A 19,583-nucleotide genomic window follows, 5' to 3' on the forward strand; every position below is an offset into this window, starting at 1 on the left:
TGCTCCATTGTCTTCCTCTTCATAGTCCATACAAGAAAACTTCATCAAGTTAGAGAGTAAAAATGAGAAATCTAAACTCGGAATCTCAAAGAACAAGCATACCAGTATATGTTTTTAACCACCATCGTTACATGTCTCAAAAAACAAGCATACAAGTACATGTTCTTAACCACTATGGTTACATGTCTCAAAGAACAAGTTCGTTCGGAACTAGTGGGCTACCGTTAACAACTATGGATATGAGTTACCAGAGCACGATCATGGGGGGTTACCAGAGCACGATCAAAAGCCTAGAACTTGTAGAAAGTAACCAACTTTATACATGGGTAAAAACATCACGCTACAAAGGGCAGAGTGCATCATCACTTTTGAGACTACTGGGTTTGCTTTCTAATGCTTGCATATGAAGTCAAGCTAATACCTACTGGTACCAGAAACAATGATGTATCCCAGTCAATAAAGTCAATGCTAGCTTCAAAGCTACACATCCTAATAGAATAAGCACATTCAAACTTGAACTGAATATTAAACCCAGATGAATTATAAAAAATAAAAATAAAAACCCAGATGAACTAGCACTTTCAGTTCATCATCTTTTAGAGCAGATAATTCCAGAAAATCCAAACAAAAGCCAACCCATTTCTTCTGTCAACGAAAGCTCTACCTTTTCCATTTAATTTACATGTGAAAAAGAAACCCTTTTAGAGTTAATAATGAGAGAATGATGCTGATTACTAGCTTAGTACACCTTCTTAGAGAAAAGGCTGCGCAGATTAAAAAGATTACTACCAGCCCCAGCAGCATTACTAACTCCACCACCGTCAGCGGCGGCGGCGCCACGGTTGTTGGTGTTGCTACCTCCACGGACTCCTACAGCACTATTCATGACGTCATTCCTACAACTCATCAAATGGCTTCTATACCCAATACAAGTTGGAACATTCAAGTTCAAGACTCTAGGCTTTGCACCACCTCCGCCACCTCCTACGGTGGTTTTACTCCGGCGAGTTTCGGGCGCTTCTGTTTTGGCGCTTTTTTCGGCATTTCTGTCGGCGGTTTTGCTCAAACCGGAGGCTCCACGCCGGACTTGCCAAACCGGGCTGCTCCGACCCAAGTGGACCCCGCCCCGACCCGGACTCGCCGGCCACTTCCTCGTCGACTTGGACTCGCCCGTTGAGTTGCTCCTCGAGCACGGCGCGCTGTTCACCTTCCGGGTCCCCGGAGCCCCGAAAGCTGATTTGGGTCGGGTACAAGCATTCCCGGCGGATCTGCTCCGCGAAAACGGCCACAGATTTATGTTCAGCTCCGCCGAGCTAGCTCCGGCGGCTGCTCCGCCGCCGCTCTTCCGCTCCTTCTTCTTCTCCTTCTCACCGCCCTCGCTCTTCTTCTTGAACATGTCCCTCCACCGCTTCGAAGCCGTCATCGCCGGAGCTCCGGTCGCCACCTGGGCTTCGGGTTCTGGGTCCGGAGCAGAAATCTCCTCCGGGTCGGGTCGCGGGTTCGGGTCGGGCGGGTTTTTGTAGGCGGGGACGAGGCGGAGTGGGAGAATGACGCCGTCGACGAAGAGCTCATCGGCGGAGACGAGATCAGGTTGCGGGCAAGACGGGTTCTGCAGCCTCCAGAAGTCGAATTCCGGCGAGCTGGAGTCGGTGGTGGCTCGTCGTCTTCTCTCGGTTTTGGGTTTGAATCTACGGCTGTCTTCCATCGGAAATTAAAGAGTAAAGTAAGAGACAAATTCTAGTTGGGAAAATGGGAAGCTCTGGAAATTGAGGGAGCGTGGTGAGGTCAGGAAGGGGAGTGAGTTTCAGAGAGAGAGGAGCAAGAAGGTTAGGACCTACAAGAACAAAAGAATAAAGAAATGGAGGAGGAGAATTGGGGGGTATTTAATAGAGAACCAGAGAGACAGAGAGAAGTGTTGGGTCACTTTGGTTGATGGGGACGATGGCTTTTGGGTCCAAGTTTTATGCAGGGAAGTAGCAACCTTGTGTGGTTTTTAAAACCTCTGGAAAAAATCAGTAGGGTGATGCCTGCTTCTGTGTCTCTGATTAGTAAATACGTGTGCCCTACGAACTCGTATACGTTATTTTGGCTGCATCACCCATTGTTACCATACCAATGAGGTGAGGTGTTTACTCTGTACAAGTATACGACAGGTTCGTATACGAATAAACACCATTGTTTGAGTGATTGTGGTTTATTAGGTAAATTTTCACACGGTGATTAATGAGGGTGGACAATAATTAGAAGATACATGTATGTATGAATGAATGAATATACCATTACGCTATTACCAAAATTGCTAATTATGTGGATTTTAGGGTAGTAAATTACCTTCCATGTTCATAATGTACAATGATGTGGCTCTTAGATCTTAATTCGTGTATCTGATATGATTTGGGTTTAATTATTTTGATTCGATTACACTAGACTAAATGATTATATGTTAATGAAATACATGTACGCGTACAGGTTTATGAAATACCATAAATTCTTATTAGTATTTATCACATCGTCTAGATTCATAGGAATTTTCCCAATTAACTTACCAATTACTTACCTCCTCGCCATTATTGGATAGTTAATCTGTATTTGGTTTTGATGATGATATCCCAATTATTAAGAAAGTGCTAATTTTATCAAAGACAAAAATACTTCCAATAAAAGGTGATAAATTAACGCCAAATAATGCTCACAATGTGAAGTAAGGCTGAGGTCATATGAAGTTGTCTCATGCATGTGGGGCTTTAAGATTTCAATTTTAATTTGTGCCTACCCAAATTAATCATGTAACGGCAACTATTCCATCTTTAGTGTCATTCTTAGAGTTGACATTCACAGCCATTATACTCCCTACTGTGTAATAAACAGTTCTCTGATCCAAAATCATCATACACAATCATATTACTCTATAATTGGATTCAACATCCAATATGTGCGCATTCATGTACCGCGGATGATCGAGAATCTTTCTATTATACATTTTTTTGAAGGATTACCGTCGACCCGAAAGTTAATAAGTTAGTTACAACATTTAGTTACATATATGTCTTTGATTAACAAAATTATCAGTTCGACCAACAAAAATTATACGTCATAAGATCAACCTAAACGAAAAAGATATATGTAAGCCGGATATAGTTAGTTACAATGTCACACCATATACTAAGTACCTCATTTTATCGATTTAAGAAAATTGTGAGAGTTTCACTGAAATATCTGCTTCATGCTTAGGGATTTTTCAAATATATATCTTCCCTATATCAGCTATATCAAAAACTATTTTAGCCATTAATCATTGTCATCACAATAAGCACCCACGGTGGTACATGTTCCACACATCACGCTGAAATCTCAGTAACATCCACGGATCCACCACTCTACAATAGACAGAAGACGTCCAAGTCGATCACACAGACGTTTGAAAGAGATGAAAACACAATGATCGATCCACCTGGAAATAAATACAAAAAGTTATCGATATAGTTTTTTGGCCTGTATTATCTGAAGCTTTGCTCTCCAACCATGCAATGCCACAAGCAACAGTGAATAAAATAAGATCCCACGGTTGGAGTTTTGGAGTTTTGCATTTTGCATTCTCTCCGCAAAACAATAATAATACCCAAAAATTTGCCAATATTCCCGATCATAATACTGCTACTTAGGTAAGCATTTGGCTAGCTATCACAGATTCATTGCCAACTATATTATTGAGTAGGTGGAACCGTGGAACTGAACCTGATGGCAAAGATGGAATTGATATTACGAAGATGAAGAAGATGAAGATGATGATGATTGATGGGTAAGTAGGTGGTGGAGTGTAGTAGTGAAGGTGGCGAATCCGGTGGACCTGGAAATGATCGAGATCGGCAGAACAGAACAGAACGATCGGGGAATGCATGGCTGAAAAGGGTTTCGTTTCCCTGCTGCTGTCAATGGAGTTTGTTCGTAGGGAAAATGATAGGGCCATGTGAATTTGTGAAAAAAGCAAAAAACGACTTATCCCATCAATGCTTTTGGGTCCCCAAATCCAAACACAGCACTAACGTTCCAACTACTTTCGGGTTAGTGTTCTAGCTCCATGTTAAGTAGCACAAACCAACATAAATACGTATGTGTATTATTCGAATAATTTTGATCTGATATGGTTGTACGTATTTAGTATGTGCTTCTCTATGTATGTTTTGGACTATTTAGTGTGTGGTCCATTTGCCAAAATCCTAGAGGCTTCCATGACCTACTAATCCATCTTCACTATTGTGTTTGGATTTACAGGTAGGGTGGGATTGCATTTGATATGTGTAGGTTAGTAACATATTGGGATGTGTTTAGTATGAGTGTAAATGGTGTTCAAATATGGTAGAAACCCTAATAGTGCATTGATGGACATGTTGATATTTATAGCTTGACCTACAAGTGAGAATTTGATTAGGGAGAATTGACAAATCAATCCAAATTAGTGGGGGGAACCCAGCCTGTCATGCATGAAGATCATAGGGTTCATGAGGAGGACAAGAACACATGGTATATAATGTAAGATGGACCATAAGAGGTTGCATTTTCCTTAATTCTATTCTCTTGTTCGGTTTAGGGATTAGGTGAACTCCATTAATATTCCCAAATATTGCTAGATGCCCTTTTGGGGTGTTGACAGCACATACACAAAACCATGAGCTATGACCATGCATCTCTCTCGGCTTAAAGATTTATAGTTTAGGAAAGCAGAAAAGACTCGAAGAGATAAGCTACATGACGGAGATGAAGTTATCTATTTGAGTATGGCTGACTTTACAATGCTTAGCTATGAGTTATGACTTTCTCGACAGTCGAAATACCTTCATGCGAGCCGATCTATAATATTTAACATTGATATTAATCTTCATATGTCACATATCCATATCAATCAGGAAAATGGAGGCAAGAAGTTGATTGTGCATCTTATTATTTTCCAGCAGCTCACAAGTTGTCTTGGGGCTAAGACTCGGTTACACATAAACTCAACGGGTGGGCCTCTAATACCCACCAAGCAAAGAGAACAAATAAGTGAATAAAGAGAAACGAAGTAAATCTAAGGGGAGAAAGAGAAAACAGGCTCGGCCGACACAGCCAAGATCAACATTTTGATGACGAACGTTCTTATACATCCTCTTTTAATGTCAAAATTCTACTTCAAAAGCAAAGGAAGATGCAGAATGAAGCATTGAAATGTTTTCCCAGGATCAGCATGGGCTCAGAACACCTTTGGGCTTAAACTTCGAGTCCGAGTTCCAAGATTAGTGTGTGACTAAGGGAATTGGAAGCTGGGCCGAAAAATTGAATGGGACCTGCATTGAAAAACTTCCGGTTAAATTACAGAGAAAATAACAACGAACAAGTCATGAAGGTCACAGACAAATTGGTAAGAATGTTGAACTCATAACGAACCAGGACTGATGTAACGATTCTTGATAGCCCACTCATTCCTTAGAGATGCAAATTTCTTGAATGGAGCAGCTGAAAGTTTATAAGAAAGTAGTTAATTCTTGATTCAAGATATGAGAGCCAGTAGTCTAAGAGAGTGATGATCATCACATGGCAATCACTACATTTATTGACCACACCCTAATCCTTACCTTCAAGTTCTACCATTGCCTTCTTGATCACAGGCTTGAACTTACCTGAAAAGAAAATTCAACTTTCAGAAAAGAGTATATACTTTGAAAGAGAAAGACACCGCAGTATGAAAATTCAATGTCACAAACTTATCAAAGAGATTCTGAACATGATGCTCATATCTCAAAAGATCCTAAAACTGCATGATAACAGAAGTGAATTGATTACTATACCGTGTCTCCTCTCCACATCCATCAATGAAGTCAATGCGGTGCCACCAACTGTCCATTCTTCAACAGGGGCAGCCAAATTTCCAACCTGGAGGCATCACGTGATAGAGCACAAAGACGAGAAGACTGTTAGTGCACTAAAGAAACTTCAGTTCTAGAAAAGTGAACATAAAAACTAAAACAAAGCTTCTTTAGTCTAGGCAACTAATATTACCCTTCTGAAGAAGAATGATGATTCCGAGGAACAAACAAACCAGAGAGATAAGATATCGTTACTCACCGAAGATATCAACCCAGTCTTTCCACCATGAAGGAGAGCTCCAGCACCAAAACCCAATGCATAGCAGTAGTTGGCATCAAAGTTGGTTGGTAAACCACATCTTCCTTCATACCTGAAAATATTAAAAAACAGGTGAGCAAATCCAACATACGGAAACCTGAATATCTCTTATGCAAAATTACTATGATGTAGTCAAAATGAAACAATTGATCCACGTTGTGAGCAAATCAGTTGCCTCAGCCCAGACCATTGGAAACTAAGCATAAAGCCAAAGTATTGTGTTTCTATATATACCCGAAAAAGTGAGATTTTCCTTGGAAATGGCCATGGTATGAACCTTCCTGCTTCCTCTTTGCCAAGTCAGCCTCAACCATTTGGATAAGCATCTTCTCTGTTTCTATCTTAGCAACCTATGGCACAAAATATAACTCATATGATGATGCTCAGAAGATGGAGTCAAAAGAAAAAATGTTACTAAACATACCTGAACATTTCCATGAGGATCTCTTTCGAGCATCAACTGCTCCTGGATTGCTCCAGGTAGTAATTCGAAAAGCTGTAGAGACTGACTTGTGAGTTTCTTTTTCCACAACCCATCTTCATCTACAACATCATGGGCCAAAATTTCATTCAATTCAGCAATAAGCTCCTGCACCTGAAAAGAGAAAAGTCACAAAGATTACATGTTAGTAACACAATTATTTGCGTAGTGATTTGATCTTTAAATCACTATAATCAAAGATCAAGAATAATACCTCAGGAATGAAGTCAATAAGACCTTCAGGAATAAGTATAACACCGTAGTTATAACCAAAATCAGCACGCTTCAAGATTATGTTTACGATGTAGTCTGTAACATTTTTCAGTGTCTGCTTCTTTTCCGCAACCTGCATCAAAATATTAGGTAGATAAGTACATCCACTCTGTTCTAATCATTGAAAGTAGACGCAACTTTTTTAGAAACCTGGTTTAGTTAGCTTTTAATACTAATGATGTAATTCTGACCAATAACTAGACTAAATTATTCTATTCAAGGATACTGAATCCTAAAGCCATGAATATTCTACTTTAACAAAGCTGCCACTAAAAAAGTTCTTTTATATCAACTTAATAACAATGAGTTATGGACAGCCTGATGAGGTTTTGAATTCGTTTTCAACTAGAATCAGATGAGCAGAACTTAAAGACTGCTGTTAACCATCTCAGGATGAGGAGCGCCACTCTAGTAACAGATACCAATGCTTATTGTGTCAATTATTCATAATACCACAATGTTTTCTTTCGTTCCTTTTCTTTTAATAATCAGTAGCAAAGTGCATTTATATATTAAAAAGAAAATTGCACCTCTTCTCCAATAATTGTGATATTTGGATGAGTTTGCAAAGCACACTCTAATGTAATGTGTGAAGCTGCACGCCCCATAAGCCGTACAACTGCAAACACACATGAATAACTACAGTAAATACACTTTAACAAGTTAAACATAGATACATAGCTCTTATAAAAGTCATAGTCATAGCCATGCAGAATACAGAGGTATCACATTTTACATGCAGCAGAGAGGATATGTGTATCTGAAAATTAAGTTACCATCGTAAATAGGTTGATTTACTTACAATGATAATACTTTCCAGTTGACCGGGCATCTATCATGACATTGCCAATCATTTCTGAATATATCTGACAAAAAAAAAAAAAAATCATAAACCGAGTATCATGACAATGTTCAAACCAAAATTGTGGTAAATGTTTCAAAGTATTTAATTGTTGGGGAGTTCCCAGTTATGAGTCTCTAGCATTTCTTTGATATTTTAATAAAAACTTAAGAACACCAAGACATAGTGAACAGGAAAACACAAGTACAATATACCAAATCCTTGCCCACAACAGATACAATGTGCTATCAGTGATTCTGTATGAAATATAGAAGTTGAATAGAATAGAAAACAAGATGTGATATATGAATTGATATGGATTATCACAACAAAGAATCTTAATATGAATGTACAATATGAGTTTATAAGGATAATGGCAATAAAGAATGTTAATAGTTATATTCACCTTGCAAGCTGTATCGAACCCGAAACTCGTGGGGACCTCTTTACATTTCAAATCACCATCAATAGTTTTTGGGCAACCTATCACCCGAGTTTTCAAGTTCAGTCCCCTGTTTTAACAATCAAAGAAATAATTACAAAAATATCAATATCAGAACAAATCACTCTTCACTTAATGACATTAAGGGCTACTAAGTTGAAGAAAATCTCCATTGGTGTTTAGGTTCCAGTACAAGAGAGTAAAAGCCAAACATACAGAGAAGACTGCATGTTTCCACTCAAAAGTTAAGCCATGACAAAGAAATTGGTAAGAAGTCAACATACTTGAAGTTTTCAGCAAGGAGACATGCATTTGTGTTGGAGTCATCTCCACCAATAACAACAAGACCATCCAAATCAAGCTTCACAGCTGTCTCTTGTGCTTGCTTAAACTATAAGTCATTTCCATTTACACTTGCTTAGATCGTTAATTGTTACACAAATATATATGACATGAATTTTCTCACTAGAAAACAAGAGTTACCTGCTCTGGAGTTTCAATCTTGTCTCTTCCACTACAAATCATATCAAAACCGCCCTGGTGAAACAAAAATTTTAGCAATATGTCATCATTTATCACAATGCAGCTGCTATATGGCCAAAATTGCTTAACGCATGGCTAAACAGAAGTACAGTACTTGCAAAGCTTACAAGAATGTAGCGCCAGACACATATCAGCAAGGCCAGTTTTACGTACAATATTACAGACTATTTTCTTCTTACAATAAGTAGCAGTTAGTATAACCTTGATGCAAGTAAACGGTAAAAATCCTCACCTGATTTCTGTATGGATAAACATACTCCGGTGTAAGTTCAACATATTTTCCCTTCATGATACCAGCAGGCCCCCCTCTGAAACCATACAATGTGCTCCCCGGGGCACGATCTTGCAAGTAATCTAACACACAAAACACAGGTCAACTTCAACCGAATTCCAAAACAACAGAAAAACAACAAAACTGAATCCAATCGCTACTTAAAACTCTCACCGAAAATTCCAGAGATCACATTGTGGCCTCCAGGTGCTTGGCCTCCAGACAACACCACACCAATCTTCAACTTCTGATTTGGCAGCGCCGAACCAGAGTCACTTTCCACCAACTGTGCAGAGGGCTGACCGAAAACATTCGGAAATAGCTTGGCGATCTCCTCTGAAAATCAAAATTACAGATCAACACGATCAAATACAGAATCGGAAAAACTCAAATCCTAATAGAATCCTAACCTTAATCGCTAACCAAAACTAGAACAGTGCAAATCAAAATCTATTACCATGAAGAACAATAGTACTACTATTCAACTAAGGCCAATTTCTGAAGCAACCAAACGATGCAGAATTTCGCGAATATTCAAGCATACTGTAAATCTCAACTGATCAACTAAAACCGGCGGATCCGAATAGAGACTCAAAGTACGAAACCGACCTGGATTGCCGGCGGCGGAGCTGGCAGGTCCGTCGATGAGCTTGAACGGCTTTTTGAGCACCGAGGGGAGAGGAAGCGCGTGGTCGATACGGCTGGCCTGGACCTCGCTGTAAACGGAGGCGACACGTGGCGCCGGAGACGAAACGCCGCCGTTTTGAACCAGCGAGGGACTCATCGTCGTTGTTAGAGAGAGAGAGAGAGAGAGAGTGAGATCTTCACGGAGTTTAGGTGTGACTGCGTCGAATTGGGTTGGACTCGGACAGTGAGGGGTGTTTAAACTGAGGGGCTGCGAAAAGGGTAGGGTCGTCTTTTACGGGTTTGGATTCTCCGCCCTGAAAGTTAGCTGCTGGCCTATTGGGTGTCGGGGTATTTTGGGAATTGTGGGATCGAGAAATGGGATTGGTGAGTGGTGTGGTGTGTAGGGTGTTACGGTGGACTGGAGGGGTACGGGATAAGGGATTATGCGAAAGGTGCTGAGGTTAGGTGCTTACCTAACCTTCCGACGGTCGGTAAGGCGCCAATAGACAGCAAAAGGTATATTCCGTAATCGGTACCGTACATTTGGTGTTTACAGGTGAAGGATTCGATGGGCCGGCCTGTGGTTTCTACCAAATGAGTATGAAACTCTAGGCCCAAATTATTTGGATCCACAGCTCGGCTGATCTGGTCATGAGTTGCTCCAAATCATACCAGTAGTGTTCACCTGGTCAGTAATTGACCAAGAGATTTATGGTCAGTCACCGTTGGATGTAAATCACCGTTGGATGTAAATCCAAAGGTGAAAATAATTATTTTTAAGTTAAGTTGTTTTGTTTACAACCCTTGGATGTAAATCTAACGGTGATTGATCATAAATCTCTTAGTCAATTACTGACAAAGTAAACACTACTGCAAATCATATAGGTTGAATTATGTGAACTCATGAGTCATGACACACGATTAAGATCGGTCGTGTTGTGATGAGCCGAAGTGAGTGTTAGACAGGATCACTCGAGTGATTTATTGGCCCAAGTCCCTAAGATAATTGGATTTGGATCACCGCTACGTGTGATTCCAAGCCCAAAATAATCGAAACCAAGCTTGAAGAATCAAATCGCTTTAATTGGGGCCGCTCTAGCCCAAGACATGGTTTGAAACCCTATAGCAAAGCGAGTAATTAGCTTGATTGTAGTTAAGTAGGCTGGATATATAACTACTAATCAAGTACTTCAGGGATCATTAGCATTTGCTTTACCAATGCTCATTATAGCAACACATGCCACTTTGATGGTTAAAGTTAAACATGATCAGTCTACCTAATCCAAATTGATATGAACACATGCTAAACACTATGAATTGCCCATTCTTTTAGTTTCTTTCTCCCTATGAGATTGCTTTGAGTACAAGATACAGAGAAGGGAATCCACAAAAGTGATTCTCACCAACTGTGCATGTCCTTGTGGGATTTTCTGCATAATTAGATGAGGCATCAAGCAGCATTAAACAACTAAATGTTGGAGATAGAATTGCATGAATAGCTCTATTCAGTTCATCTCAAGCATGCTTTGTACCTATATACTCCTACGGTACCGTAACCGGTTATAGTCTTTAACAAAAGGATTCATGGAAACCCTACTTTCCATATTAATTAACCAAACTTTCAAGATCATATGCCACCTAATAAGAGCCTATAAAGGAAACTATTGCGGTCCAGGACTTAAACATCATGATCATGGCTCTATTAACTAAACGAATACTGTTCCCCGTTTGCGTTGCTAATCCTATGAAGGTGGTGTTGTAAACACAAGACATAATCATGATCAACGTAGCCCTAGCCCACACTTGCCCCATTGTGCATAAATTTATTAACTCATCCCAAAACTCCTTCAAATTAAGCTTCTCCAACAATGAAATCCTCCAGGCAGCACAAGAAGCAACCGCAGCTGAATCGTAGAGCTCCGATTCGGGCATTGTGTTGCAGTAGCTGCAGGCTCAGCGTGTCTTCGTCTTCCGAGCAGGAAGTAGAGAGTTCCAGCACTTCTGATCGTAACAGGTATCCATCTATATCAAGCATAGCGCATGCCATGGTTCAAGAGAGACTAGATCAGGTGATTAGAGAGAGGCAGGAGGAGGAGGCCACGAGAGCGCATGTGGATCGTCGGAGAAGAAAGAACAAAGCAATATATGATGATCGAGCACAAGGAACGGGGACTAAATTTGTGGTAATGGTTGCGATGGAAAAGTGTTCCTATGATCCGAGAGAAGATTTTAGGGAGTCCATGGAGGAAATGATAATGGCAAAACGGATTGAAGAGCCAAAGGATCTTCGTAGCCTCTTGAATTACTACGTTTCGATGAATTCAGAGGAGTATCATGAGATTATACTCGAGGTGTTTCATGAAGTTTGCTCTGATTTATTCCTATGTAAATGTCATTGATCGATGCACAATAGAGCATATTGATGAAAAATATATGTCTATGATTAAGCAAATTAAAACAATGTTTAATCGTCATTTTTCAAGGGCCGGGCATGTGAATGAGGATGATATTCATGAAATCTTATATTGAATTTATTATTATGCTCATATATTTGTTATACCATATAAGAAATAACCATATTATATTACACAAATTCTATACTTAGTTCCATGATTCGGGTCCTCACACATATGTGGAATTAGGGAGTGAAAGCTGTGTATCTGGTTAATGGATCATGAAGTATGGCACTTTGAGCAAGCAGCTTCGGTAAGTGGCCATGGAAGAACTCTTTTCACGACTTTGAATGTGGTCTTGAGACTCTTTTTGAAGGCCAGGTACAACGGGTACTGCAACAGCGCAAACATGGTGACCGGAAGAACCGCAACACAGTATATAAAAGTTGTAGTGAGGCGCTTCTTTATCGGAGTCGTCAGCATCAGAGTGGAGGTAAAGGCGAGGCTGGTGACGGCCACCGAGAAGAAGAGGGAGGTGAAGCCGAGGGTGAGCTTCCGAGGGAGAGAGTGGCGGAAGTCGTCGAGCTCGTACGGTGAAGAAAGGATGGAGAGGAACATGGCGAGTGACATCAGCGAGCTGGCTATGGAGAGAGCGTCAGTGATGATGAAGACCACGAAGAAAGGGCTGTCGATAAGAATGGGCTGGCCGTTTCTTCCGCTGTTGCCTCCCGGGATGGTGAAAGCGGCTGCGAAGGCGACGGAGGCGATTAGTGCGGCCACCAAGGAGCACGAATCGGAGGTACGCTCTAGCCAATTTTGTGCTTCCTCGAGGAGCTCCCCATGGGTTCGACCAAAGTACTCTATCGGGGTCTCCTCTTTGCTTTCGTCCCAGCCAAGCTTGCTTACAGATTTTGGTGGGATTATCTTACCCACGTTCTGCAAGTTAAAGAACAAAATGAATTGATGAGTAATTCTCTGATACCCGGAACATCATGTAACATGTCATGTCATGTCATGTCATGTAATGGTCCTAGCTAATCATATAACTCAAATCTGATTATTGTAAAAAAGAAGGAACCACGTCAAGTTTAACTGACTAAAGTACTACCTTAGACAATTCCCTTACAGTTTGGTCATATTTTCGACGAAGGAACTCTTGGAGCGTCTCTGTTTGTTCATTAATGCGGCTGCGGTTCATTGCATAATATGGTGGGACTAATTTCTTCACCTCCTGCAAGATAAGTACCAATTAGTTTAGCCACTATGGATCTTCTTTTTTTTCTTCTCTTTTTTCCGATGAACCAGAGGTTTAGGCGAGAACTGATCCCTTCTGTTACATACATACCTCATACCATTGTAACTCTTCTTGCAACTGAAGTGCAGGACCATGCTGGGTGCCTCCTTTATAAAATTTCATGTTTCCAACATAATGCAGTATTGTGAATCCATGCTTATCGGTTTGTCGAGCCAACCTTGACGTTAGTTTCTTGTTCCTCTTCGTCACACGATCAAGGATGTGCGACTGACGGTGCATTACAGCGAGGTGCAGTATGTTCTGCTTCTCTTTGTTTGTATACTCAAGTAACAAAGGGTGTACTGTAAGTGTCTCCTCCACGATTTCTAATATTCCATTGCTTGTTGCAATGAACAATGGGATATCCGGAGTCTCTGTTTGGGATGGCTTTCTTGTTTCTCCAGCAGCACTTTCATTCACGCCATTTTTGGATTTTCGTGTGACCCATGAATAGTCTGCTGCAATCAGAATCCTGGCTAGTTCTAAAGCCAATCCATGCTTCTTCCTTTCGTCGTAGATGTCCCTCATGGTACTCCATGCTGCATTAACGAGTTAATTTATACATGCAATAGTTGTGTGTGTGTATATAAAAGAGTAACATGCCTGATAAAAACTCATGGAAATTAAGATTGGTGTACCTCGAAGAACACTCCAAACCGATCTATTAACTGACCAAAAAAAAAAAACCTCATCAAAAAACTGCCAGAAGAAAACTTGTCTGCATTAGTTACATTAGTATCTGCTCATCGATCAAATGATTTATAATCACATACGGTCATCAATCAATTTGCTAAAATTATTGATGTATATGCCTACCTGAAGAGATGACTCTCGTTGGAAACACAGTAGCTGATCTTTTGGAATTATCATGAATGGAATTTTTTTCTATGAGCATCTTCTTCGTTAGCATCTTCATATGGAGCACCTACATTATTATGTAATAAAGACACACACACATTACACATATATATGTATAGTACCTACATATATGTGATACTCTACTTGTTTACAGATTTGAACCTAAAAATTTAGTGAACCTAAAAATTTAGTTTTAGGTCAATTTTAGTTGTTATATTTATATATATATATATATATATTTTTTTTAAATAAATATTTTAGTTATATATATACTTCTATTAGAGGTAAGAGGTAATTAACTCTAACCACGATAGAACTCTCACAAATTTATGAATAAATTGTTCTCGATATGAAAAATGGTGGCCGGATGAGCTACCATTCTGGGGTCGAGAGCAATTTTAGGTATGACCCCTCCCTAAAGATGTTTTTCATAAGCTGGGGTTTAAATTAAATACCTCCTATTACCAGAAGAATCTTTGTAGCATCCGCCCCACTTGCAGCCTATAATGCTTCTACTAGACCAAACCCATTAGGTAATTTATGAATAAATTGTTATTGACATGCTAACTTGGTTCAATTATATATAAATGAGTAAAACAAATGTTATAACTTTTCTTATTGTCAAGTAAATATTGTTCAGCTAATTGTAATTTTGGTTCAATTTGATGCAACTTAAAGTAGATATCATGCATAAACGTACATATAAGTATCATAATTTCATATACAACCCGGTATATGTGTGACTTAATGTTTTGTGTAAACAAAGATTATACATGATGATACATACAGTTGTAAATAATCCTCTTGATCAATCCACATTTCATTCCACTCTCGAATGCTGAAGAATTGGATGAGAGTAGCTGAAGAGGAGTCATCGAATTTTTGTCCTTTAGTTGAACAGTTTTTAAATAATCCGGCCTTCTAGCTATCCATAGTGCAAGCTCTGTATATTCAAGTTATGGAGAAGATCAAAATATTTAAACAAAAAACTTTGTTCATAGTATTATTGCTTGAAAAGTAATAAAGCATCTAGAAATTACCAAAGATTTCGGCATGTATTGCAGCATGAAGAATGGTACTGCGTATGTGTTGAGGGTCGTAGGAGCAGAAATGGAAATCAAGATCAGGAACATTTTTCAGTTTTTCAGCCAGCAAAATGAACATTTCGGTCTGACCAAAGTGAGCTGCTGTGTAGAGAGGCATTTCTCCTTTCTTGTTTGGAGTGGACAGCAAATCCGGTGCCTTATCCAACAATTTCTCCACAACTCGTACACAACCAGCTGCTGCAGCTTCATGAAGAGCTGTGTTTCCAAACTTATTGGGTTTTGTAATTAGCTCCTCACTGCTTGTTTCGATGATTCCTATCGCGATGCTTTCTTTCCCCATGTAAATCGCCATATGGAGGATTGTGTCGTCGTGCACTGTTGGCAGTAGCTTTGAACTTGCATCAGGTGTATTTGCGTTCGCACAAACTTTCACCACTTCAACTAAATCACCGTCTCTATGGCTCTGATACGGGGATTTGATTTGGCTGGAAGTATGTATTTCTTCCATTGTTTAGAGTCAGGGATCTCGAAATAGAGACAACTAGCTAGTGTGCTTGTGCGCAAAGATGTTGCGGATGAGGCGTGTTTATATGCAAGTACAGATCGGAGCATTCAGGAACCATATGTTTCATCTTTGTTCTCGTCTTTGGCCAATTCATTTGCTTTTCAAAACTAAGCAAGGAATAAAAAAAGCAAAGTCTCAAGGAATAAGCATATATGCATGCATGATTCACGAACCACATTTTTCTTCTCGAGTTGTTTTCTCACATTTTCCAATTCATTTGCTTTTTAAAACTAAGGAATAAAAAAGTGAAGTCTCGGAGGAATAAGTAGAGAAGAAATATGTGGTTCGTGAATCATGCATGCATAGCGATCTTCAGAGTATCGATCTCTCAACTGTTCTTGGAAAAGGTGTTGCTAAGCGACATGCTAAAACCACATTAGAAGTTTTTACTATGATAAGAAAAGTTCGAGATGAGATTCAAGGTGATCTAAATTTCAAGAATTAAAAAGTCACAATTTACTCATTTTTTTTGAAGTCCTTATAAATAAATAACTAATTCTATGTATTAAGAGATTATTAATTTATATATTAATTGGGGTCTATGTGAATTGTCATATTTGTATTATCTTATAAATTTAACGAATTTTTAATTTAACATGTTATCCCCAACTCGGGACCGACAAAAATTATTAATTTAGCGAGGTTATTAATTAATTGAATATTAAACTATCGAGGTTCTACTGTATGTAAGGAATACAAAAAAGTAAAGTCTCGAGAAATTAACATGCATGTGTGATTCATAAACCATATTTCCTTTTTTTTATTTGTTTAATTAAATAAGGAATAACACAATAGGAGAGGGACCACCAAGGTGCACTTACATTATTAATGTCTAAGTGCTCAAAATCGTCGTATGAGAATGTTGAATGAATACTAAAGACACTTAAATTCTTTCATTTCAATTTCATATTTGATCCGATCAAATTAAACGCCCATAACAAGAGTACATCTTCTTCGACCTAGTCTTCTCACCTCCTTAGTTTGAAACAATTAAGACTATTTATTTGGGTTTCAATTTTGTTAATGGTATTAGTATATATGCATGTAATACGACATAGATGAACGGATCAAAATACTATATATTAATTGCTCGGTTCACTTGCACCTTGGTGCATAGAAGAATTTTTGATAATACAAACGTTGTTACACCAATAGTGCACAGTGTGAGGAAGCCAATGATCGAAGTTGACATTATATTCCGGAGGAAGAGAAATAACATGAAGGCCTTTATGGTAGACTTTTTTTATTATTATTTTTATATATTTTTTATGATTTACTGACAATATTTAGGCCCTTATGGTACCTAACAATTAATAGTAGACTATTTTTTTAACCAATTTTCCTCAAAAATCAATTATAGTCGTTTTCAAAAAAGAAATCATTTATAATACACTTCTCTTTTAAGATTCGAACAGATCAATCCGGCAATATCGATCCCCTCAACACAAGCTAGTGAGTTATGTCATTTTTCTCCGACGAGATGAGAAATTATTCATTGCTGGAATTATTGTCAATCTTTCATGTGCCTCTTCGAGACCTCCTTCATGTATCAAAAACATGCTCCTCACGTTCTTATATATCTTCATTATACTCTCTTTTGATCTATACATGAATAAATTAAAGTGAAAAGCGTAGCATAAGATAAGAACCAAAACGTTGTGATCGTCACATTTCATGCATTCTGCTTCTATCACTAAATTGAAGTATAAACTTTGGATTGCTCTCTTAATTTCTTGCTTCTATATGGCTACTTATTCAAATCTCATCCATTTCTTAAGCATGGGTATTATATAACACAAGAGAATGTATATGAGATATTTTATCTTTTCAAACATACATGATCGACATGGTGTTGGGGTGTTCCTCGAGAAACGTTATAAAATCGATGCTTGAATTAATATTTATTGATTCATACGTATAAAATTACATCCCACGTCCTTGACCTTGCATGAAATTTCCTCTTAAAACATGGTAGGTGCTGCCTTCCTGATCAAATAGAAACGCCCCCCGCCTGATCAGATGGAATCTTCAAATGGGGTTTGGCTGAAGATGTGCTCTGATCGGCTACACAAGCAGTTCTTTGATAGAGTCGGCAAAACATGTTTTGCCAAAAATTATTCAAAACAAACACATACACACATATATATAGGTTACCATGTCCTTTGAGTTAATTCTAGGTGTCCCAAAGCTATTGGGTCTTGGCGGTTTTCGAATGAGTCGCAGGCAAGATTGAACGCCATACGCTTTGCATGGCCTCGAGACTCTTTTTGAAGGCCACCCACAACGGGAACTGCAACAGTGCAAACACGCTGACGGGAAGAAACGCAACACAGTAGACGAAAATTTTGATCACTCTATTCTTCATGGAAATTGTCAGCATCAGAGTGGAGGCAAAGGCCACCATGGTCACCACCACCGATAAGAAGAGGAAGGTGAAGCCGAGGATGAGCTTCCGAGGGAGAGAGTGTCGGAAGTCCTCGAGCTCGAACGGTGACGTCAGGATGGAGAGGAACATGACGAGTGAAGTCAGCGAGCTGGCTAGGGATAGAGCGTCGGTGATTACGAAGACCAAGAAGAAAGGGCTGTGAAGAAGGCGTGGAGTGCCACTTTGCTCGTCGTTGCCTCCAGGGACGGTGAAGGCGGCTGTGAAGGCGACGGTGGCCATTAGTCCGGCCACCGTCGAGCACGACTCGGAGGTCCGCTTCAGCCATTCTCGTGCGCTGTTGAGAAGCGGATCATGTGTGCGACGAAAGTACTCTTTAGGGATCTCAGACGGGATCTCATATTTCTTTCCTTCAGGATCATCGGGTGTTGTTATCTTATCCACGGCAATGTTCTGCAAATTAATTACTTGATTCATTAGCATAAGATGTTAGGAAAATCCAAGGTGCATGACTAATCAGGGATGAAATTAATCAGTACATACCTCAGATTTCGATAAGTCTTTGAGAATCTCTACATATCTTTCATGAAAGCTCTGTAGGGGGGTGGTGTCTTTGTCTTCCCGAGCACGGAATTTTTGATAATGTTGTGGCATTAACGCCTTCACCTTCTGCGAGTTAAGTAATATGTCTAATCACTTATTAATTATTAATAAAAAAAATAGTTAGCTGATCGACGTAGCATTTTTCTATGAAATAGAGGATTGATAATTGGTCCCTTCCCAAGTACGTACGTACCTCGAACCACTTTAGCTCTTCTTGCAATTGGAGTGCAGGACCAGGCTGGGTGCCCCCATTGTAATAGTCTACGTTGCCAACATGGTGCAATACCGTGAAGTTATTCGTATCGAGTTGTCGTATCAACCTCTTCCTAGTTCCGTCCATATCTATTACAAGCTCAAAGATTTTCCACTGACGGTGCATAATGGCCAGGTGCAGTATGTTTTGATCCTTTGTATTTCTATACTCGTATGCCGCTTTGTGGACTGTAAGAATCTCCTTCAGAATTTCAAATATTCCATGTTCTGTTGCAATGTACAATGGAATAGGAGGAGTATTCTTTTTCAGTGATCGGTTTGTTGTTTCTCCATCTGAATTATTGGAATCTGGGCGTGGGACATTTTCACGAGCAGTCTCATCCATGCCTTCAATTGCTGATACTCGTGTGACGTCCCATGAATGGTCTGCTACAATCAGAATCTTGGCGAGTTCAAAAGCCAATCCATGCCTCTTCTTTTCGTCGTAGATGTTCTTCATGGTACTCCATGCTGCAGTTACGAGTGATCGAATTTATACATATATATATATATATATATATATATACACAGTATTTTCTCAGGTGCAGATGT

The 19,583-nt window shown here is 39.4% G+C and overlaps 4 protein-coding genes across 4 annotated transcripts in view; all 4 read right to left on the minus strand.

Annotated features, from left to right (window-relative positions):
- Positions 1-739: 739 nt before the first annotated feature.
- On the minus strand, positions 740-1,705 carry LOC101306612. The gene has a single exon (XM_004295249.1). It carries the CDS (start codon positions 1,703-1,705, stop codon positions 740-742), a length of 966 nt encoding a protein of 321 aa, XP_004295297.1.
- Positions 1,706-4,898: 3,193 nt separating this feature from the next.
- LOC101305245 (pyrophosphate--fructose 6-phosphate 1-phosphotransferase subunit beta-like) lies at positions 4,899-9,848 on the minus strand. The gene is made up of 16 exons (XM_004293280.1): positions 9,620-9,848; positions 9,185-9,346; positions 8,972-9,093; positions 8,680-8,733; positions 8,481-8,587; positions 8,161-8,266; positions 7,716-7,779; positions 7,444-7,532; positions 6,855-6,986; positions 6,584-6,754; positions 6,394-6,509; positions 6,100-6,211; positions 5,823-5,907; positions 5,610-5,654; positions 5,422-5,490; positions 4,899-5,321 (listed from the first exon to the last, which is right to left on the minus strand). The coding sequence occupies exons 1-16, from the start codon at positions 9,792-9,794 to the stop codon at positions 5,245-5,247; spliced, it is 1,686 nt and encodes a 561-aa protein (XP_004293328.1). The 5' UTR covers positions 9,795-9,848; the 3' UTR covers positions 4,899-5,244.
- Positions 9,849-12,966: 3,118 nt separating this feature from the next.
- On the minus strand, positions 12,967-14,154 carry LOC101305539. The gene is made up of 4 exons (XM_004293281.1): positions 14,141-14,154; positions 13,963-13,992; positions 13,376-13,863; positions 12,967-13,261 (listed from the first exon to the last, which is right to left on the minus strand). Exons 3-4 carry the CDS (start codon positions 13,850-13,852, stop codon positions 13,127-13,129), a joined length of 612 nt encoding a protein of 203 aa, XP_004293329.1. The 5' UTR covers positions 13,853-13,863; positions 13,963-13,992; positions 14,141-14,154; the 3' UTR covers positions 12,967-13,126.
- Positions 14,155-17,783: 3,629 nt separating this feature from the next.
- The window catches only part of LOC101306900, a 3,229-nt gene continuing 1,429 nt past the window's right edge, over positions 17,784-19,583 (minus strand). Inside the window, exons 5-7 of the mRNA XM_004295250.1 lie at positions 18,973-19,502; positions 18,720-18,845; positions 17,784-18,629 (exon numbers count right to left, since the gene is read on the minus strand). Of these exons, the coding sequence (XP_004295298.1) occupies positions 17,982-18,629; positions 18,720-18,845; positions 18,973-19,502 (1,304 nt within the window). The 3' untranslated portion in view covers positions 17,784-17,981. The remainder of the gene's footprint in view (positions 18,630-18,719; positions 18,846-18,972; positions 19,503-19,583) is intronic.

Source organism: Fragaria vesca, linkage group LG3 (genome assembly GCF_000184155.1).
Source record: "Fragaria vesca subsp. vesca linkage group LG3, FraVesHawaii_1.0, whole genome shotgun sequence".
Classification (NCBI taxonomy): Eukaryota; Viridiplantae; Streptophyta; class Magnoliopsida; order Rosales; family Rosaceae; genus Fragaria; species Fragaria vesca.